The 23,557-nt window shown below is 40.2% G+C and overlaps 1 protein-coding gene across 1 annotated transcript; it reads right to left on the bottom strand.

Annotated features, from left to right (window-relative positions):
• Window positions 1-1,179: 1,179 nt before the first annotated feature.
• LOC138617092 (integrin beta-3-like) lies at window positions 1,180-20,028 on the bottom strand. Its single transcript, XM_069691778.1, has 15 exons — window positions 19,921-20,028; window positions 18,984-19,069; window positions 18,049-18,253; window positions 17,636-17,888; window positions 15,652-15,814; window positions 15,229-15,390; window positions 15,028-15,123; window positions 13,870-13,959; window positions 13,221-13,355; window positions 11,521-11,965; window positions 6,768-6,990; window positions 6,546-6,646; window positions 6,233-6,352; window positions 3,523-3,689; window positions 1,180-2,785 (listed from the first exon to the last, which is right to left on the bottom strand). Exons 1-15 carry the CDS (start codon window positions 19,991-19,993, stop codon window positions 2,717-2,719), a joined length of 2,388 nt encoding a protein of 795 aa, XP_069547879.1. The 5' UTR covers window positions 19,994-20,028; the 3' UTR covers window positions 1,180-2,716.
• Window positions 20,029-23,557: the final 3,529 nt, after the last annotated feature.

Here is a 23,557-nt window from a genome sequence, read left to right as displayed (position 1 = left end):
AAAGTGATACAAATTTATAGAGGGATTGCCATTACTGATTAGATATGTTCTTGGATTATATTTGGATTTAGCTGTGGAGACAGTTTATTGAAAGCACCACAATCAGAAAAGAACTGCATGAATGGAATTGTTCTCAACCTTAGAGAATTAACAAATTATGTTATTCCTCAGGTATTAGGAAAATGCATTGTAGAGCCAGGTATCCACAGCCAGTACATCCACACCGTGCCAAGAGGATGCTAAGTTTGGCAGTAAGGGAAACCATCAGGTGAATGTTGGGGATGTTGGTCTTTCGTTAGCTTAGCTGCATTTTAAACTGAAAATGTGACGTAGTTTGAACCCACTTGCTGTGTTATGTATAAGGCAATGACTAAATGCCACTAGAGGTCACTGTTTCTGAGGCTGAGCTGAAAACCTACTCTTGACTTACTGTAACAGAGGTTTAAAGCCTAAGTCTTCTTAACATCAGATTTATACAGCTGAAATGAATTAATTGTATCAATTACCAGAAGTTTATTTTGAACCAACTCCTGTTAACTACTTTAAAGGTTGCTTCCTCCTTCTTTTTTCTTTTTTTTTGCTCAGCAGAGCTACATAGCCTCATAAGGAGGTTAATTACTCTCACATGAACACTCGAGAGCTCAGAGATAAGACTCAGTCAGGAGAACTTATCTTTTACAGTTGTAATAAAATTATATATGAAAATTAAAAGAATTACATCAAATGCAACATCAGATGCTTAGAGAAGAAATGACCTTTTCAATGCAAATATATTGCAGCTAATTTGGTGCAATAAATGTAGTGTTTGAAGTATATATATGTGTGTTAACATTCTATAATTGATGAGCCATTAGGTCAAACAAATCACATCCATGTTGAGTGATTTAATTATTATGATCCTGCTGCATTGAAATCATTCATTGTGCTGTATAGATGTCAACCTTCTGGGCCTGAACTGCAATTTCACTTCTCCATGTACACTGCAAGCTGTAATTTACCTGAGCGAGTTCATCCTGTGTATTTATGGAATTTGCACTCTTTTTGAGCAAGACTTTGCACAAGGACTGGCATGCAGTTTAAGTCCAGCAGATGGAAGTAGTGCATTGCATTCAAAAAGCACTGCACACTCTTGTGATAGCTTCAGAGAGCACAATAATCACTAGCCACACATGTAGCAGTATTTATTTCAAACAAGTAATCATTTTCCATCATCTTTTGTAATCTAATGTGTGATTTGGGATAATTACAATTTGCTAAATGAGAAAGTTCTTGTTCTGCTCATGCATGAATTATATTAACACCAGTTCAGTGATGTACATTCTGACTAGGCAACAAACTGTATGAAATATTTAAAGGCTGTGATAAAAAAAAAAACTTATTTAAGGCAGAAATGTCACTGCAGACTGTAAACATAATGCATATTAAAGGCAACCACGTAGTTACCTGTCTTGGTATGCAACTGTATGTTTTGGTGAGTTTCATTGAGGGATGATCAACATTTAAAACAAAACCTGCAGAAGTGAGTTACTGTTGTACCTTTAAAAACACCGTCCATTTAGAATAGTGCCACATTTACTTCTGATATAGAATAATTATAATAATAATAATCCCAGAACTGCCATTCATTTGTGATCAGAAAGATCCAGATCAAATATAAAGTTTAATTATTAAATTATGTCTTAGCTAATCCTTCATCTCCCACTTCTTAAAACCCTTTGTGGTTTTAAAGTTCACTTCACCAGGAAAAAAAAAGAAGACTTTTTGATATTTTAGGAGAAAAAGAGAAACTGTGTACATCGAGTCCACACAAAAATATGCACTGGTTTTCAGTAACTTAACAGTTTACTTCACATCATATCTGCAGGATGTCACTTGACTGACTTGAAGATAGTTTATCTTACTGTCGTCGCACTGAGTACCACAAACAGAAAATCCCAGCATCATGATCAGGAAATGAAGTTTGTTTCGTAAAAAAATGACCTGCCCTTCAGTTCATCCACTGACATAAAGGATTAGTTGACCCACATTGTTTTTGAAAATATGAATTTTCCCTCTTAACCTCAGTGGTATCCAGTCATGTGGATAGTTTTGGTTTTATTTGCTAAGGAAACAATTATCTTGCTGCCAATAGTTTTCTTTTAAGGCTATTTTCCAAAGAAATATCTGTGGGCACTAACTGAGTAAGTGGGACTAAAAAGAAGCATTTGCAGTTAATAATAATATAATTTTTGGAAGCTCCATTTACCACCATTGCATCTGGGAAGTGAAGTCAGGAATAGATGTATGGAATCTCTGAATTCCCAAAAGTTATATTGTTAAAATTTGTGCAAAAAACGCTGTATCTTCTGCACAGAAGTTTCGAACAATTTTTTTAGGATTTCGATGACTGTCAAAACATGGGCAAATATCATGGCAAGGATCTATAGTATGGCAATGCATAGGATGAACCAAATCTTTCTTCTGGCCTACTTAACAAAACAAATCTCAGTCATTCACACAAATCAATATCTTATTTATCAGTGTAGTATATGTGGATGGTAATGACAAATCCCTGATAAAAACGTTCCCTCAGAATCATTTCTACATATTTACAAACAAATAATTATTAATTATTGCCTTGTGACAGTAGAAGTCTGCACATGATTTGGTGCCTTCTCACACAGGATGGTCAAAGTCCTTTATTTCATCCTTTATTCTCCATCTTTGTTCAGTAGCGTCAGTCTTTTCCTCTGTAAGTGATGTTTGTGAAGGTAGATGTGGCTCCTTTATATAGAGGATTGTGCCCCTGTTTGTCAAATAAACATAAAGAGACATGAGTTAAAGTAAGTTTCACAGACACAAAACTTGAAATACTTTTCTTCTGATGCCTCAAAATTTAAAGGGGGAAAAAAAAGGCACCTTAAAGGTCCTGAAGGAATTACATAATAGAAAAGTTTAGAATAGGTATTCCATTTCATCATCTATACATGACATCCATCTGTTTCTGGGATGTTACCGCCGATGTTAGACACATACATCATTTTGAGTGTGTGGCTTGTGTGTTCACTTCCATTACACAGAGAGCATCTTAAACCTCCTTTGATTCTTTGTGGTTTGTGGCATTTGGGATTTGGGTGTGTTTTTGAGTCCACAAAGAGGCCTATTACCAGTAAAGGCTGATTTGTGTTAGCTAATTTAAACCCAGCCCTTCCGTTGGCTGCCTTTTGTTCTGCTGGGAGTAACAGCATGCCGCAAAAGTAATAAAAAACATCTTCAGAAAAGAGTGAGAGGCTGCGTGTGTGGCATTTTGTGTGTGTTGGAGTGTGTGCGTAGGAAGGTGCGGGCTTCTATACCTGAGTGTGTTCAAAGAGTAAAAAGAAAGATTTCCAGGGACCATTGTCAAAAAAGGTGTGCTATTCTTTTAAATTTCAGTCGAGATGAAAGTTGACTATAACATGCTTTTTATCTTGATCTTGAACAATCCCACTGTTAGTTTCTAAGAGTTTTTCCATGCACGTGCCATCTCATGCTAAATTTACTCACTGTGTCCCACTTGGCACGAGCTCGCTCTTCCTCAAACTTGGCGAACTCCCGTCTGTCATGGATGGTAACTAGCAGCTTCCAGATGAGCAGAGCTGCCAGGCCGAGGAACAAGATGGCTCCTGCCACCGACAGAAGCACCACCAAAATGTCTGGACCCTTGGGGCAGTCTGGGTGGAAGGAGGAAGAGATAAAGGAATGAGTGGAGTAGACACACAGTGGAAGATAAAACAAGACGACAAGCCGGAGGAAGTCAGATTTCATAACCGCGCTTCCTCCCTGTCTCTTCCTTCACTCACATGGACTGGATGTTCGCTGCAACTCATTTCTTTGCTGTATGCTATGACTTTTCACGTTCAGAAGTGTTCCACTGAAACAAAGAGCAGCAAAGCCTGTTAAGCCAGCAGACATATGGCATTTAAACCCAATGGTGTGGCTTCTTTTACCCTTATTTCCCTCTGCTTTCTGAAGGTCATCGGATCTGTGAAGCGATGGAGAACAACAAGGGCCACATAGTGACAAACAGTTAAATGCTGAAGAGTAGAGAGGAGGATGGCCTGAAGTGGAAAATAGTAACCTGTTACACCCACAGCCACAAATCTCTCTTCCCTCATTGTAGTCTGGCAAAACTCAATAGAAATCTGATTTACAGTTTCAAGAAGGCTGTAGATGACTGACAGTCTTCTCTTTTAAAGTGTCATTAACATGAACCCCTCCATCACCAGACTGGAATAACACGGCACTTGTTGCATTCTCCTTGGTTATTTTTTCCATCATTTGCTGTTCCGGAAAACTTCCACTTAAATAATCCACCAAATATGTTCCTGAGTAAAGCAGAGGGATGTAATAGGCGACACACTGCTGAATCCTTCTTCATTTTATGCCTACAGCATCAAAAGTTTAAATAGTTGCAGCTTGCAATGTTCAACAGTTTCCAGAAGACAGAAGTCATCTCAACACTTAATAGTTCATTGATAGGTTTGACCTCTAGTTCCAGGCTTAATTGCTCCTGAAATATTTTTTTTCCAAACTGCAATCTTACTAACTTAAAAAGGGACATTAAGAAAAGCTTGCAAGGCAGAGTGAAAGGTTATGTATCGTCCTGCACAATCAAAATCCAGCAGACGTGGAGTAACAATATATTATTTTTCTTTTCTTTTCTTTGTAGCTGCTAAATGCGCAACTATGTTTTCCCATGTGCTATTTAATGCAAGGTAGCCTTGCATCATGGGGTCTTAAAGGTTTTTAAAACAGTTACTGTACCTACTGTGGCTGAAAAAAACATACGAGCAACAAGAGTGAACAACAATGGTAAAGTTGTAGGCTTGAAAACTAAAAATATACAGCTAAAACATGTCAAGATGATCTGTGCAGGTGAGAATGATTGTAGAGTCAGATGGTAATTTTCTGCAGGTGACCACTTTTACATTCAAGTAGTCATCTGAGCCTTTGTTGATGTAAAAATATTGACTGTAGCTGCTTTAATTTAAATTAATCAACATTAAAATGTCTGACCTTACACTTCTAGTCAGCAGTGATAACAGACATCTGGTCCATTTGTGTTATCTTGTTTGTTCTCCAGACTGGATGTATGTCAGCATATCTAACCACTATTTGTGTCTGACTGTGGTTGCATGCACCTAACGAGTGTATGTGGATGGTAGTGTGGGGAAACCTTGTCCGGTTACCAGGGTGAACTTTTACAGTCAACATCAAAGCTCCTCGCCTCTCCCTCTCTCCCTCTTCTTACTTTGCTTGATTTCCTGCTCTTCAACTGACCCTTTTGATCCCTACAACCTTTACACCGTTACAGCTTCCACGCAACTCATGCCAGGGTAGTGCTTCTAGATTATTCCTGCAACTTCTTAACAGTGAAAATGCTGAGTGAGCTTTGAAGGGCGTTTAATCATCTAGGCCTCATCTCTTCTCGTTCTCCTCCGTTTCCTTTTTAAAAATGCCTTTCTTTTGCTTACTTAGTTTCTTCTCTCTCACCCTGTCCTGCTTTCCTCTCGGGAATATGTAGAGTCAGCGGGTTCCTGGAGGAGCTGGGCAGCTGTTTACAGCCCTCTTTGACACGGCAGGGTGCTCCGTGTTCTAAGCAAATTGTGGTGTACTTCTCTGATACCCAGTTGTGCCTAAATTAAACACACACATTCATTAAAAGGTAGACCCGAGGACAGACTTTCTCCTCGGGCAATGGTGGCCATTAAAGGCTGTTTTATCGCCCCACACTCTTTCTATCTGGCCACTTAACGAGCAGATGAAGAGCAGGCAGCAGGGAAGTGACAATTTATGCTTGTGTGAAGAAAGAAAAAAGATTTCACAAAGCAGGGAAGTTTGCTAGAACTTGCATTGGTAGTTACGGGTTTATCCTTGTTCTCTTCAGTACTTGCATGAACTATAGTTGTCCTTACAGCAAACTAATTTAAGACTAAATTCAAGTCCACTTTTATTTCTTGATTTGGTTTATACCAATTCTTAAGTTGAAATCTGGCCACATAGCTTCTCAATGCTCCACTCTGATGACCAGCTACAAGTCCTTTGCTGTTTGATAGTGGAGATGCGGGTAAAAATGAGGTTGATGAAACCACAGAGAACTGAGGAACTGGAAGTCGCTTGTCTGTAGGTTTGTCAACTAAAAGAGATCTATTTCATGTTACAGGTAGTAGATTTTAGCTGAGTCAGGTATCCATGCAGGATGGCTCTCTCTTACCTGGCTCTTTGACAACAAACAGGATGGATTTGCCACTGGTGTCCTCGTAGTACTGGAAACGCTCCACACAGTCGTCCTCATCTTTGTAAGTGCAGTTCACAGCATTTGTGTCGTGGAACACTGCAAAAAAGTTTGGAGGAAATTGTTCATCAATTAGTTGAGACAAGTGTCTCTTCCCTTCTTATCGACGTGAAGGATAGAATCAGATAGATTTTTCTGATGCTGTGTTCTTATTTTGAAGGACATGCAGCCTGATTAGAAAGTGCTACCAGTTTTTTTTTCTGGCTGGAGTTTTGTAAGCTGTGTGTCTCACCTAATTCATCCACAAGCACAATCTCATCCTTGCAGATCCGAGTGCAGGTGTTGTCCTCAAACAGCTTGCCCCTCTTGAAGTGCTTACACTCCACACACTCCCTACCAGGACAACAACAAAAAAACACAACAACTGGGCATCAGTTTGATTCAAATATACTTCTGGGAACTAAATGTAATAACTCTGCATATACTGTACAAACTCATGTGTTTGCAGACTCACTTCTTCATGGTACAGGCGTCAGGGCAGGTGGGGCACTTGTCACATGTGGCCCCGTAGGCACCCGGCTGTGTGCACTCGCAGGCCCCGCACACACACTGGCCCCTGCCGCTGCACAGCAGTCCCAGGTTGGACATACAGGTGTCAGTACGTCTGGAGCAGTTACAGTTCTCACCCTGCCAGTCTGGTGCACACTGGCAGAAGCCACAGTTACAGACACCATGACCTGCGAGGGAAGAAAGTCAACATAAATTTCCTGACAAAACTATTGTAGCTCTGTTTATTGGTATACAGTGCATCCGGAAAGTATTCACAGCGCTTCACTTTTTCCACATTTTGTTATATTATAGCCTTATTCCAAAATGGATTAAATTCATTTTTTCCCTCAAAATTCTGCACACAATACCCCATAATGACAACGTGAAATAAAAAAAATTGAAATTTTTGCAAATCTATTAAAAATCAAAACTGAAAAAAAAAAATCACATGTACATAAATATTCACAGCCTTTGCCATTACACTCAAAATTGAGCTCAGGTGCATCCTGTTTCCACTGATCATCCTTGTGATGTTTCTACAACTTGATTGGAGTCCACCTGTGGTAAATTCAGTTGATTGGACATGATTTGGAAAGACACACACCGTCTATATAAGGTCCCACAGTTGACAGTGCATGTCAGAGCACAAACCAAGCCATGAAGTCCAAAGAATTGTCTGTAGACCTCCAAGACAGGATTGTGTCAAAGCACAGATCTGGGGAAGGGTACAGAAACATTTCTGACATTGAAGGTCTGAGCACAGTCCTCCATCATCCGTAAATGGAAGAAGTTTGGAACCACCAGGACTCTTCCTAGGCCAAACTGAGCGATCGGGGAAGAAGGGCCTTAGTCAGGGAGGTGACCAAGAACCCGATGGTCACTCTGACAGAGCTCCAACGTTGCTCTGTGAAGAGAGGAGAACCTTCCAGAAGGACAAACATCTCTGCAGCACTCCACCAAGCAGGCCTGTATGGTCGAGTGGCCAGACGGAAGCCACTCCTCAGTAAAAGGCACATGACAGCCCACCTGGAGTTTACCAAAAGGCACCTGAAGGACTGTCAGACCATGAGAAACTAAATTCTCTGGTCTGATGAAACAAAGATTGAACTCTTTGGCCTGAATGCCAAGCGTCATGTCTGGAGGAAACCAGGCAGCGCTCATCACCTGGCCAATACCATCTCTACGGTGAAGCATGGTGGTGGCAGCATCATGCTGTGGGGATGTTTTTCAGCGGCAGGAACTGGGAGACTAGTCAGGATGGAGGGAAAAATGAATGCAGCAATGTACAGAGACATCCTTGATGAAAACCTTCTCCAGAGCGCTCTGGACCTCGGACTGGGGCGAAGGTTCATCTTCCAACAGGACAACGACCCGAAGCACACAGCCAAGATAACAAAGGAATGGCTTCGGGACAACTCTGTGAATGTCCTTGAGTGGCCCAGGCAGAGCCCAGACTTGGACCCGATTGAACATCTCTGGAGAGATCTGAAAATGGCTGTGCACCGACGCTCCCCATCCAACCTGATGGAGCTTGAGAGGTCCTGCAAAGAAGAATGGGAGAAACTGCCCAAGAATAGGTGTGTCAAGCTTATAGCATCATACTCAAAAAGACTTGAGGCTGTAATTTCTGCCAAAGGTGCTAAAGCTGCCAAAGTATTGCGCAAAGGCGGTGAATACTTATGTACGTGTTATATTTTCATTCTTTATTTTTAATAGATTTGCAAAAATTTTAAACAAACTATTTTCACTTTGTCATTATTGGATATTGCGTGTAGAATTTTGAGGAAAAAAATGAATTTAATTCATTTTGGAATAAGGCTGTAATATAACAAAATGTGGAAAAAGTGAAGCGCTGTGAATACTTTCCGGATGCACTGTATCTTCTATTTACACAAAAAGACTGCGGGTTTAATGGCTGGAATAGTTGTAATTGTATTTGTTGTGCATCATTTGTTTTAAACATCATAAGGATGTTATTTAAATGTAAGTTTATGTTTGATTTTTAAACAAGCATGAACTCCTAAATATTATATTTTTCCTTTTTAGCATAGTGTGGTTGTTAAAATAATCTTTTTCCACACTTATCTTACACGATCATAAATACTCAGAATGAGCTTGTTTACACTGATTGAAACATTTAATCCAAAAACTCTGTTTTTATGGCTTCATCATTCAATGAAATGAAAATAGCTGAACAAATGGGGTGTCTTTGGAGATTTTGGAAACTCTACTGGAATTGAAAAATAAAATGCTGTGGGTTTGAACAATGTTTAGGTGGTCAGCATGAGTATTATAATAACTGCCTGTTGCTTAATAAGTGGATATGACCGAACTGACCACAAGCCTGTGTCACACATCTGGGTTTTCCAGTTGGTTCTTCTCTGGCTTGAAGATCACCGTTGCCGTGTCTTTTAAATTCTTACATATTTAACAGCGTTAAAATCCAGCTACTATTACACAGCAACGTTATAACATTCATTCCAAGTGTTACAAGTTTAATATTTCAATATGAAAAGTGAGTGCTATTTCTCGCTCAGACATTTTGTGGTTTTGTAAGTCTTGATTTTGGATTGAAAACACTGGAAAGCAGAAGTGGGAAGTAATTTTCATTGTGTCCCTGTGGTGTCTGAAGTGCTTTTATTTTTGGCTGCCTGATTCAGCGCATGTATGAGTGGATTTGTGCGCACACACGCTTGTCGTTGGTCCATGTCTGCATGTATGCGAGTGAGTGCAGTGACAGCGCAGAAAACTTTGTGGCCTATCGCCGCAAAAAACAATGGCCAGATAAACAATGAGACAGGAAGCTGCATGGGACAGTCTTGACTGGATAAGGATGATTCATGAACATACTGTCATTACCACTTGACCACAGGGCCGCTGGCTTTTAATTAGACCACTCTGTGGTGACAGAAGAATGGTCGTCACCCTGAATAAGGTATCTCAAGACAACAGCAGACCATGTTCTGCACACACATGCTCTCAGAACACTTCCAGTACTCTTCCACTTGGCCCTGTTCTGACCAAACATGGGTTTATTTTTAGCCTCATTACACCACACGAGCCAATGAGTAAGCATAAAGGTATTTTCGTGTTACTGCATGGGCTTTGGGGAGTACAGAAAAACATTTATCTGCGAGAGTGGCAGTATGGGGGGGGGGGGGGGGGGGATATATATATGATGGCATGGAGCGTATGGTAGTTTCTACTAAAACTATCATGCACAAAAATTATGCACTTAGAGGCGCTCAGTTAAAATATCCCAAAAACAATATCGAGACCTGCTCATGTTTTAACTACTAATGGTTAACAAAGAGGAATTCCCTCAATGATCACTTTTGATAGAGGCTCCAGGATCCCAACTAGTTCCTCACATGTTTCTTCCTCTCCTGTGTTTGCACCTTCTGTCTGACATTTTAATCTTAAATCTCTAAACTGAAAGGAGAAAAAAACACGTTAAGTAATCTTTAAATGTGTTGTATTTGTGACTTTTGCACAAAGCCAGGCTAGCTGTTTCCCCCTGCTTATAGGTAAATCATCAGGTATTAAATGAGATTAGAGAGGAAAACAGACTTGGTTGGAGTCAGCTGGTCCCGACTTCTATAAGATGCCTAATCCAACGACAAGCAATCTTCCTGCAGCTTCTGAAGACTCATCTTTATAAACATGTATCTATATTTAGGTGGAATTTCTTGCAGGAATATAATACTTACATGATGTCTGTCAGTAAGGAAAACAAATGAACTGCTGTTAGAAAAAAGACTGATAGCATTGTTATGTATGGTCTAATACTTTACACAGCTAAATCCCACAATGAAAAGCCCCTCATAAGATGTCAATTACAAACATCCTCATTAACACTAACATTGTTTGTTTTGGCTCAATGACAGACTGTTTCTTTTAAAACACTAAAAGAGGAGGAGGATCGTGAGGTTCTGAGTTAAAGCTCTTGACGATTACCAAACATAAACTCATTCTCACTGTTTGCAAATCTAAACCACAGTAGAGACACTTTCAGAAAAGTGAGAGTCCCCTTCTGACAAGACTAGAAATAACTTTTTGTTTGTGCATGAATCCTTTTAAACTCTGAGGTTCAAAAGCTTGGCTGACACAAACAGACACCCTGAGCTTACACTCACGCACGGTGCACACACCATCCCATATGTTTATTGTGAATGGAGCCCATGTCCTGTGCAGAGGGGAGAGTTGTTTTTGTATGTAATTCTTCCCAGAGGAGGTGGGTGGCAAGTCAGCGTGGTGAAAGGAACTGCCAGCCTCAACTGCAAAGGTACACACATTGTCTAAAAGTATACCACAGCCATACACAATATTCATGATAGTCCGTGAATCCTTTTAATCTCCTTCACCTTTCGACTGATTTAAATGGTGTTGCTTTTCATGTGACAATAATGTCAAAGCGATAGTTTTGCAAGATTAAAATTCTATATTTATTTTTCCGGCTTCTTTTAGGTGAGAATTTTGTGGTTTCGACAATTGCAAACTAAATATTTGGGCATTTAGAGTGTTGATTGGTCAAATAATTGATGATCTAAGAAAACATTTTGATGATTCATCCATAATGAAAATAATTGTCAATTAGATTTACTAATCTGTTAATTATCTTACTGATCCATGGCTAATCGTTCATCTTAAAAACTTAAGGCAAACTGATTACGTAAGAAATTTGAACATCCTTCTCACTGCAGCTCATAAGACCTTACCTGAGCAGAGTTCCCCTTTATAGCGCAGGCAGTTGAAGTCGTCGCACTCACACAGCTTTCCCCAGACTTTTCCAAAGTCGCTGCTGTGGCACACACACTGGCCACACACACAGTCCCCACGGCCGCTGCAGATAGCAGAGTGAGGTCCGTCGGATGCCGCGGGTCCGCTGCAGCGGTCCTGCTCTGTGGGATTATAGTCGCCCTCTGCACACTCGCAGTGTGGCCCCAAGCGACCTGGGTGGCACAGACAGATGCCACACTCGAAGGTGCCATTGCCGTGGCTACATTTGGGGCTATTGAGCTGGGTTTTGGCCTGGCACTTGCAGTCGCACTCGAAGGTGACGGTGATGGAGAGGGAGTCTTTGAAGCCCACAGGCTTTATGATGAAGGTTTTTTTCTTTTGTTTGGGGCAACCGCGAGCACGAGCCTCCACACTGAAAGACACCTGGATGAGAGGAGGAAATAAAACAAGGTTTTGTTAAAAACGTGTTTAGAGTCCTGTCTTTTTGCACTTTTTTTGTTTTTTTTTAATGGCAAAGAGATTCCACATTAAGACAGATGTTCATTTTATAGATGCTGAAATTTTCAGCATTCTCTAATCTCTGTTGGCATTAACAGCAAACAGACGTAACACAGCGAAGGCCTCCAAATGTATTTAGTCAATGTAATTGCCTAGTCAGCATTGCATCCAAATCTGGTAAATGACCAAAAGTGGGAAGTTACAACATCTGGAGAGACAGCCATATATGGAAATAATAAGAGGAGCTGAGGCAGAGAGAAAGAAATGTGTGGAGGCCAGAAAATGTCACCTGGAGTGAGGCGAAACAAAGGAAAAGAGCCAGAGAAACTGAGATAAGAAAAACATGCAAACAGAGAGAACTATTTAAGCAGACTATTAACTCAAATGGAGTTGGCAGAAAGAAGATTTTCAGACAGGCAAAAGTGGACTATGGAAGACAAACTCAGTGTCACATTGTGCATTTATTTTGTTCCATCAACTGCTCTTTGACACATGAGGAAAGGGGAAAAATCCAACTTTAAATACATGTGGATAGCAGCAATAAGGGAAATGGAAAGACACAGAAAAGACAGTGAAAAATAGTACATGAAACCAACTGACATGCTATTTTTGCCATCAAGATGCGACTATAGGCAGCAGCGGTCTCTTGATGGTAGAGAGATTATATATTGGGTACAAGTTGGTCAAAAAGCTGTCATTGTTGTTCTTTTGCAATACAAATTGTTAAAATGTGTAAATACAGTAACCTGTTTAGGCTATTGTGTCTGCAAAACATTTTTCTAAAGCAAGCACCGCTTCTGCTTGATCTTTCTAATGCAAACCAATTTACTTTTATTGAAATTTACAAAATAAATAAAAAAATTCTGTTAAATTTCTAAATTCTTGTGATAAAAAACTATACAAGGAAAAAATAGGGAACACGAAAACAAGTGTGACAAAGATAGTATTAACACTAGTGACTACAGCCTAAATAAGACAACCGGCTTTGTGTTCCTGAACAAACATAAGCCTTTTTTAGGTTGAATAAATTTAAAGTGTGTAAAAAAAGTAAGTCACAATGCAGTGATTCTGCTGTGCTGACCACTGATTAAGTTTTAGTGCTAGAATAAATGTATTAACACGTATTTAGTCTTGTCTGTTATGCGAAACCAGCCGTAAAGCAAAATCTTGAAGAACAAACCGTATCTCCTATTTTGAGCCCAGAGCAGGATTTGAGGCCTGGGATGAGCTCTCCGTTCAGACAGGTGGCGTTAAAGGACAGAGACAGCTCCTCTGGGACATCTTGAAGCTCCAGCTCCACCTTGGAACGGATTTTCTGACAACAACAACCACCAAAGAAAACATCAGAAAGCACAGACACGTAGAAGGGAATTTTAAAAACATGTACGTTCCTTCTCTTTTCTGTTAAAGAAAATGTAAAAGCAATACAACAGGTTTATTATTACAAGAAAATTTGAATAATTATAAGCAATTCTAAAAAGTTTTCTCACGATATACAGTAGAAGTGTTCACAATAACACACATGCTTGTATGTGCACCTGTCTAAACCTGTATAAGACACAGCCAGGGCTTAAAATAGAGTTAGTTTTCAGTTCATCCACGTGTTGTCTGCATAATAAACTTAGATCAAGCATAAACACTGAAACACAGTCAGGAGTCTCCTACGTTTGGTCAATTTCACACTTTAGCCCCTGTGGAATTTCTTCTAAGACTCTGGCTCGACTGCGTGTATGACTCAGACGCTGTGGGTGTGTGCGTCAACAAACACATGTCATTCCCTAAAACGCTGTCTGGGCCAGGGTGTGTATGTGCATGTGTGTAGCACTTACGGCGTAGGCCTTCAGTATGAGCTGAACAACATTGCCCGAGTCGTTGGACAGTGTTCCTACTGTGGTGCCAGGAATCAACTCACTGTAGTTCTACAGAGACAGACAGACTGTTGTCACCCTACACAGTCAGGGAGGCTATTAATCAATCAATAATAGTTGCTAGTGTATCATCAGTTATGCAAAGCAGATATGTATATGAAATGCCCCCTTAAATACCTGCCAAATAAAACCTGTCCCAGTCATATGATCTGAATGAATTATTATGATCCAAAATATTTTTGCCGACGATAAATAATAACAATTATGGTTAATAACAGGATAATTAATTTTTCTATTCTCATGAGTCAAAATTAAGTTTTACTGTCACTCAAATGTTGGACTGCATATTAAATATTTAGTTTCAGGTGATTTAATATTTTGCTGTTATATTTTCCAGTAATTTATAACACGGTAGATAATTTCTTATATTTCTCATTTTTGTTGTAAAATCAGTATCTTTTTAAAAAGAAATTTAGAGAAAAAAGACAAAAGTACCAAAAGACAAGGATGGTAGCATTTACTCTGACCATTAGGAAATGACACACAAGCTACAGTGCCGTAGCTTAATGATCGTAATAAACCTCAACGAGAGTTGCATTAAATCTTTACAGTTGTATTGTTCACCCAAAGAAATGCGTAAAAACACCGTCAAAATGACAAAGGATGATTCATGCATGGTTTTCCTTTTATGTACATTTGCAGTCTGATATACAACTGTTTCCATCCAGCAGCCTAAATTATATATTGAATAATAGTACTTCATGTGGATACACACAACAACAGTTGGTTGTTTCCACTTGAGGAAAAACTGAGTTGGTATCTTTTGGTATGTAAAAGTGATTATTTTTGAATTTCCTCTCTTTTTATGCAGCGTCCAAGATTCTCTCTTTAAAACCAGTGAGGTTTAGAGGACTTAAGTTAAAACACTACCGTATGTTCAAGATGAGACGATTACAGACTGGGATTTGTCAGCTTTCTTAAGATTCAGCTCCAAAATATTTGCTCAGTTTATTTCCTCACATTTTTCACCATCAGTCTGCTTTATGTGTTTAATATGGTTATTTGTAAAAGGGAGGAGAGAACTTGAAGGTGTTGAGTGTGAACTGCTGAGCCCCTGACCTGGTAAAGGGGAACCACGGGGTTGGTGACTGCAAAGATGAGGTTGATGTTGTTCTCTGACATCTTCTCTGTGATCAAAGCAAGAGATGGGTAATCCTGTAGGACCAAGATAAGGAAACAAACTCTGAGCCTGCGTGTTTAAAGTTATTCTCTCAGATTCTGTCTCATGCTGTGTACTGGCTGCCAACAGTTTAAACTTACCATGGTGGTAGACATGCTGTAAATATTTTCGGAGTTCAGGTGGCACTTCCCGTCGTTGGGCTGCACGATTCCTGCCAGCCGGCCATCCAGAGCCACGTGAGTCTTAGCATCTGAGGTGAAGATGAGGAGGTGGGATGCACCGGGACGCCAGCCGATCTGCTCCTGCAAGGTTCCCAAGGAAGGTCCAAAAAATATTACTCAGCTTTTAAGTGAGCGATTTCATTTTATCTGTATTTCTAAAGCTGCAAGGTTCTCTCTGATTAACTTCAATACTGCTTTTAAATGTTTCATCCAGTTCTTGTAGAAACCCTGAAAGGTTTCTGAGTGCGTACGTATGTGTTTGAAACAAGAGAAAAAGAATGTGAAGTAAATTCCAAGTTGTGAGACAGCGAATGTTTGCGCGCACACAGCCGCTCCCTCCACCTTGCAAACAGCAGCCTGGATGATGGCATCAAAGCCTCCCTCCGGGGCATCTCGGTTCCTGGACACCATTTGCTTTTTCACTTCCTCTGTGAAGCGGCCCACTTCCTCCGTCAGAGTCAGAACGTGTTTGTAGCCAAACTGGGGCAGACAGGTGGTATTAATGCTGTCAATCGAACAGATTAATAGTTAATATCAGCTCGTTCCTTCATCTGAACACCTCTTCTTAAAACACTGTAAACAATGTGTGAACTTCACAAATGATCAACACCTGTCCAGTAAATGATAATATACTTAAAAACATGTTGATACGTAGAAGTAAATAAATATTAAATGGATATTAATACATTAAAGAATTAACTCTAATTACCTGACGAACTGTAATTTCCTTCATGCCACCTGATATGTTGATATAACAGCTCTTGATTTAACTGTATTTCAGTGGGTCATACTTCCTATGACCTTTAAGAACAAAGTTTATAGTCTATAGTCATACTAACAGCTACAAGACAACTGACGGTGAGCACTTCTTTGAGCTAAATGAAAAAAAGCGAACGTCTTCCTAATCACAATGCCAGTGTTTCGCAGGTATAATGTTTACCACGTGTTGGCACGTTCACTATCATGTTGGCTTTAGTTGTCGAACATGTGTACTTACATTAGCACAAAACCAACCATACAAATGATGGTATTGGCAGTTACTGGTTTAAATGTCAAAACTACAAAGGCCACCTCTGACAGAGGTGCTAGAGGAAAGGTCAGAGGACCCTCAGTGTCAGTAGGTTTCACGAGGAACATGATCATTTACACATTGTCAGCAAAATCCATCCAGTCATTGCAGAGATACTTCACTCTGGACCAAAGTAAGTGGACAGATTGACCATCAGACTGAGAGTGCCGCATGCTGCTGCTGGCATGCCACAAAATGTTTTGAAAATGTTCAAAAACAATTCATTTCAAAGCACATCAAAGACAAGAGTTTTTGTTCCTGTTTAATAATCGTTTAAAACTGCTCTTCCGCACTGCCACTGGACACCTCTTCTTCTTCTGTCTGTATCATAAACTACAAGACCAAAATTCTTCACTTGTCTTGTCTTCTATCCAAACATTCCTAGAGGCTGGATCTCGACAGACTGTGTGTAAGTGGGAAAAATAAGTGACCCCCAGAGACATTAAACCACCAAATGAACCTCAGCCTTTGGGTGGAGTTACGGCAGCCTGCACTGGGACACTCTTTCTCTCTGGCTAGATTACCTGCAGCTGATTCACAGCAGCTGACCAAGCACTTGGGGAGCCGCCGTGAGCCTTTAACAAGTGCTGTGACTCTGAGACTGTCTGCGCTCTGTTTAAAGATGTCCTCACAAACATGACATCATATGCATAATGAAGCTACTTTACACAGACAAAAACAACCGCTGAAATCAACTCCAGTGGCCGCATATTAGGAATGCAAAACATTGTTAAGAATGTTGCCATGAGAATAAACTTTCCATTACAATGAACTCTGGATTCAGTTATGTGCTCATGTACACACAACAAAACAAGCTTATTACTGGAATATATAGACCAATGCTTTTTAAAGGAATGGTTCAACATTTTGGGAAATATATTTGTTCATTTTTGTCTAGCTAGAGAGGGAATAAGAATATTTCAAAGACGTCAAAAAATTATATTAACTTTCTAAGGTGGTTTATATTATATGCTTTTGCAAATGAGGCCAATCCATACAAAGAGCATTAGAACAGCTCGTCCTACTTTTAGAACTGGGAAGAAACTCATGGAGGGATTTCCCTTTTACAATACATGATGCCATTGCTTATCAAATGGTTGTAACTGTGATAATAACCTTTCATTTTCCTCTCACATAATTTTTTTTAATTTTTTTTTACTGCTTTATTCAACAGGGCTGAATAATGCACTGGTGACTGCACTGGGTGAGGACAGCACATGCTCAACTTCAAGCTCCTCTTGCGTATTTATTTTTTACCTGTAGCAGGGGTTCTTCACAGCCTCCTCCGGTGAGACGTACATGTAAGGCGAGAGCGGCTTGTCCACGAAAGCTCCAAAGCCCATGCGCAGGTTGCTGGTGGTGCGGTTCATGGCCTCGGCCAAGCCTCTGCCCAGCGTCCTCAGGCGGGTGAGGTCGTCGTTCATGGAGTAGGAGAGATCCATGAGGTAGTAGAGATCCACAGGGTAGTCCTGCACTTGACGCACCTTCACTGTGAAGCGCTTAGCATCATCTGGGAAATGTGATGAAGAGATGCTATTTTTGATAGTTGTGCTTGATGTAATTGGCACAGAGAGAAGATCCTGCCTCATTCCCTGTGTACCTTCCTTCTAAATCAAAATAGTACAGCAGTCTGATGCAAAAAAAACACAATTTAATATGGAGGAACTCACCTGGTCTGAGGGTGATGTGCAGGTTCTGGGGTTTTATCTGGGTGACGTTTTGTGTTGCTCCCGCTGCGTTGTTGTTGAGGGGCCGGTCCTCCATCACCTCTAGTTTGCTGGTTGGAAACTCCAGAGCTGATGAAGAACAACCTGCTGTAATCAGGTTCATCTTCAGGTCACAGCGGGATGAACCCGCAACTCCATGGCCAAAGTCCTGGCAGTAGAGAAGAGACATTAAATACAGAAAATCTGCAGACTTTTGCGGTTTGGATGTACTTTCATTTGTCAAAAATGTGACAAAATAATTTACAGAATCCCCATAATAAATGACGTTTTTTTTTTGGACAGAAAATAATGTTTGAAACATTTTAAGGCAAAATCCTAACGTGGGGGAAATTCTGTGCTTGGAGGACAAATTCACCCAAAATGAAAAATGTCCATCCAATTTTAACACCCTAAAATAGTTCAACCAGTGTTTTTTAACATGTAATGTCAGAGAACTCAGGCTGAAGTCATCCCTGGAAAAGTTTGCCCTTAAGTCAAAGGTCGAGTATGTTGACTCCCAGACAGATGTTTTATAATATTAAATCCCATATTGTAAGGTTGAACCAGAAAATATGACGATATCCTCATGCAGTCACAGGACATCGGTCACTGGGGACTCATGCAAGCGGCCCACTCGGTGTCAGTGACGCAGCAGCAAACCTTCATTTGCGCTGCTTTTGTAGCCTTAAAAGAGACGTGTGCTTCTTAACAAATCTAAACCCAAATAGTTCCGATTGCACAAAGACCCTGAGGGTAGGAAGGATTTTAAATAACCACTAAGAAAGTGTTCTACCTCGCCAGATTAGAGCTGACTGATGAAGAGGTCTGTACCACCCTGTACCAGCCTGGCTGGCAGAGAGCTCATTGCCTAAATGAATTGAAGCAGAAAAGCAGCCCACCTCCTGGAAGCACCACGCACAACTGGGGTGCACCGCCAGACACTGCTTACATGTGCTGGCTCCTCTGGAGGTGCACACGTTTGAACCTGGAACCAAGAGAAGAAGAACAATGAATCTTCCACATAGGAGTGACTCGTAATTATAGCATCGTGGTTTCAAAATGATGACAGCAGAGATTATTTTTATTTTGCCAAATGAAGCCCATCGGAGATATTTCCATGTTAACCAGCAATAAAAAGTAACTAAGCATTGCATTGAAGTACAGTTTTGAGCCTTTACTACGTTATTACTCCACTAAATGTATCTGACAGAGTGTACACTTGAAATTAAAATTTTACATTTAGAAAGAGTTTATAAAATACAGCTCCCAGTGCTGGGATACAGTTTCTGTTGGGATCCTTTCTTGTGTTTTAAATGTCTATGAGTTGTAGCTGGTCCATCATCTTTCCAACAGACCTCATTTTATTTCAATATCTGCTCAAGGCTCACTTCCTACTTAATCCTAAACAGATTTGTGCAGGCGAATTTAGCCTTTTCTAACTTCTTGTCCAATCAATCAACTCACAACTCAAGATTTATCTTGGGACCCTTCAGAGGGGTTCTGCACCTCAAATAATGACATGTTTAAAAACTGCAGCCACAACAGTAAAATGCTGCTTGTTCTTTTATGCATTAGCATTAAGAGTCTAATCATGCAAATTGTCATTCTACATTCCCTCACTTGCATAACTTTATAAAAAATTGTCCCTCGCATGCAAAAGAAGAATCACACGTGTGAAAAGAGCATTTTAAAGTCCTGAAAGAGTTGCCTAGAGATCGTGCAAAAAAAAAAACAACAAAAAAAAAGGCCTACACCACATATCTTCCTTTTCACATATTCTCGGCTATACGTATAACAAGAAGAAGAAAAAAAAAAAAAAAAAAAAAGAGAACTTACCGCAAACTGCTGTTATTACTGTAAGGAACAAAACACACATCCGTAACATCCTGTGCATCGGGAGAGCACCCATCCTGGTGAGGGCTCTGTGAGGACGCAGCCCGCCAGTGAGCTGTGGTGTGAGTACAGGCAGAGAATAAGGAGAAAAAAACCTCTACTCATCTGTAATCCAGACAACTCCAAATAGAGTCAAATGTCTCAAAGCCGCCCCTCTCCTCCCCATCCAGACTTATTATAATATTAAATGTTGTGGGCGGGGAGAGCGCAGCATCCAAAGCTGCGAGAGGGGAAGTTGTATTTTGGCGGAGGGCAGGTCTCAGCATCAAATTTGTAACATTTCTGGGCCAGCTCTAGTGCTGTGTGGTATTTTGGTTCCCGGAAAATTTAAATATAATAATTATATATATATATATATATATATATATATATATAAACGTTCTATTTAAATGAAAACAAATTGGCAAAAGTGAATTTAATATATATATATATAACGTTCTATTTAAATGAAAACAAAAGTGAATTTAAGTAGCCTATTTCAGTGAAAACCCGTCACGCTGTCTCAACCTCTAAATTAGTCTTTATTATGTAAAGCAAAAGCTTTAACAGAGTAAGAACCGACTGTAATCGAAGCTTGCTATGTGTTTGCATGAGTAAACACTGCCCACTAGTGCTCAAAAGTTGTAAGGTCGAGTGTCATCAACACCAACAGCGCCCCCTCTGGGCAGGTATGCAAACTTCAGCTGCAGGGCAAAAATTCTATCGTTTTTTTTATTAGCGCAACACATGACCAAGTAATGAGCTGATTAATTAAACCTTGGCCTGATATTTGCTCAAAATTCAAACATTTTAACAGGACAGCTAAATAATAATAATAACAGTCTGAAAATAATATCAGTGCTTTTGAAACAAAACATTGTCACTAATGGTCAAATAATTACAGAATTTACTCAGAGAATAAAGATGGTTATTTCCCAAGAATACTGCTTCATGCTCAAATTTTCTATAACACAATTTTCTGTAGACGTCTTGTTGTTGTTTTTGGTTTTAAAAATGTTTTTAAGACACTAATTTGTCTATAAGATTTTGATTGATGAGTCATATTAATCATTCCTTAATAGGCTTTAAAAAAATATATGCATTTTGTAAAATATCAGCTAAGTTTTTGTTTAGTTGATTTTTTTCAAAGTGTAATTTATATACGATTCTATGGTTTATAATTTCTAAACAATACATAGTTGTAGATGGATGTCTAATCATCCTGGACTGCAGTGTGCATGGTTGTAGTACCATTTATGTCCACCAGATGGCATTTTCTTACAAATTGTGGTCTCTAGCGCCAGTGAGAGCTTCTGAATGAATGGATGATGCACCTTTCAGCCACAACACTAAAGGTTCAGTGATATGGGTGGATTCATTGACAAAAAATGAAATACAACAGTCATAATGACGTGTTCACTAGTGTATAATCAATTGAAATTAGGAGTCATTGTGTTTAAGTTACCTTAGAATGAGCTCTTCATGTCTACATCCAGAGCAGGTCCTCTTCCACGGAACTCATGTTTCTACAGAAGCCCAGAACAGACAAACCAAATATCTAAAGAGGACCTTTCAAATTTTTGCAAGTTTGGTGGCCACCATGGATTCACTTACATGCTTGGAAAAAGAGGGTGAGGTAAAGAGTGTTAAGTTGGTTCCAATCTGCAAACTCACTGGTAGATGCCATTACTGCTCCTCCTTTTCAACAAGCTGCCAAATATTGAGTAGGTCCCTCTTGGGCCACCACAGTCCTATACCTCCACAAGACATTTGAAGGTTTCCTGTGTTTTCAGGCACCAAGACGTTGGCAGCAGATCCTTTAAGTCCTGTAAGTTGCGAGGTGGGGCTTTCATGGATGACTTTTTGTTCCAATACATCCCACAGAATTTGGAGGCCAAGTCAACACTGTGAACTCTTTGTCACGTTCCTCAAACCATTCCTTGACAATTTTTTGCAGGGTGGCGGCATTTTCCTGCTGAAATTAGGCCCCGTCCATCAGGGGATGCTGCTATCATGAAGGGGTGTATTTGGACTAGTATCCACATGAATGCCAGGACCCATGGTTTCCCTGTAAAACATTTCCTAGAGCATCACTCTGCCTCCACTGGCTTTCTTTCTTCCCGTAGTGCATCCTGCTGCCATCTCTTCCTCTGAAAATCAACGTTATAAAAAAAACACGATTCCTCAGACCAGGCGACCTTTTCTGTTACTTCATGGTCCAGTTCTGGCGCTCACGTGCCCATTGTGGGTGCTTTCGGCAGCGGACAGGACTCATCCTTAACAAAGTTGCTCAGATCCTTACGCCTGCCCATTTTGCCGGCTTCTAGATAATCAACGTTATTCATGTCATCTGTCAGTGGTTTTAATGTTGCGGTTGATCGGTATACACGTGTGACTATCAAACAAATTATCTTTCAGGTCTTTGGTTGCATTTTCAACCTCTTGGACTTTAGAATCTTTTCATAAAAAATAATTATGAACAGGGAAACCTTTTGGCTGACTTGAGGCTGCTGCAGGGAAATTACAATGTATAGAATTGGAGGAGATTGTTAGCAAGTACTGAGGGAACAGTGTTCTACAAAAGTAGAAAGCCTCAGCATACCCGGTTGGTTACACGGTTGGTCAATCAAGATGAAAATTCAAGGATAAATTCTTTGAGTCAGACTTCATGCATGATGTTTTGATTTGAGGAGTCAAGCTAAACTGGTCCTTGTTGAAGATCCTTACACGTATCATATTATCTGATGAGCTGAAGGATGTTTGGCAACTTGTGTTTTGCAACTTGCTGGGATTGTCTTATTAAGATGAAAGTTCAGTTCTTGTTGGCATGGTAGTGAGATGTGAACAGAACCAGCGAGTGGAGCGGAGCTTCGAGGAATACCATATGTTAACAATAAAGCAGAGGAAACACAATCGCTGAGGATTCAGTGTCAATGAGGTCTGGTCTGAAGCAGTCCCAATCACTTTAACTTCTTATTTTGCGAGGCATTGATGGCGCATGATGTGCAAATGCAGGTTCAGTTTTTACACTTTGAGGACAATCCGTAACAGAAAAGCAAATGTTAAGGGAATAAAACCATGGTGGTGTCCTTCCTTTACATCGTCTTTCTTCCTTATCCTTTTTCTCCTCTTTTCCCTTGGCAGTTGTTGTTCCTCTCTTTGTGTCCTTGTGTCCTGTTGCTCAACTTTCCATTTGCAACGCTTTCTCTTGCTTCATGTTTGCCTTTCCTTCTCACTTTTTTTCAACTTCAACGAGCAGTTGCCCAACATTCTGCAAGAAAAATGCTCCTCTTTTCTCCAGCAGGTTTGATTGACAGCACCCCTTGCATACCCTTGTATGTGTGTGCGTGTGAGTGTGTGTGTGTGTGTGTGTGTGTGTGTGTGTGTGTGTGTGTGTGTGTGTGTGTGTGTGTGTGTGTGTGTGTGTGTGTGTGTGTGTGTGTGTGTGTGTTTGTGTTTGTAGGGGGGTGCAAGTGTCTTGGCATCAACCTGTCTTTTAGAAGTTTAATTGCAGCATTTGGTCTTTCTTCTCGGGGCCATAAGAGCATGTGTGAGTATGTTTCTCTGCGTGTATGTGTGTGTGCGCGCACACTTTAGGGAA

The sequence above is a fragment of the Brachyistius frenatus genome, unplaced genomic scaffold (assembly GCF_029030835.1).
Source record: "Brachyistius frenatus isolate BFR_SWC_R1_liver_20210118 unplaced genomic scaffold, ASM2903083v1 Contig_11, whole genome shotgun sequence".
Lineage (NCBI taxonomy): Eukaryota > Metazoa > Chordata > Actinopteri > Embiotocidae > Brachyistius > Brachyistius frenatus.
The sequence above is the reverse complement of the archived record's forward strand: the minus strand, read 5'-3'. Positions and strand labels throughout refer to the sequence as shown.

What these genes read in the sequence shown, in the direction of transcription:
- LOC138617092 (XM_069691778.1), bottom strand. Translation starts at nt 19,993, where the DNA reads ATGGGTGCTCTCCCGATGCACAGGATGTTACGGATGTGTGTTTTGTTC. An exon ending in GTGCGTGGTGCTTCCAGGAG is followed by an intron (nt 18,254 to 18,983) that starts GTGGGCTGCTTT and finishes CTCTACTGCCAG; the next exon opens with GACTTTGGCCATGGAGTTGC. An exon ending in CCGTGGTTCCCCTTTACCAG is followed by an intron (nt 13,960 to 15,027) that starts GTCAGGGGCTCA and finishes CTGTCTCTGTAG; the next exon opens with AACTACAGTGAGTTGATTCC.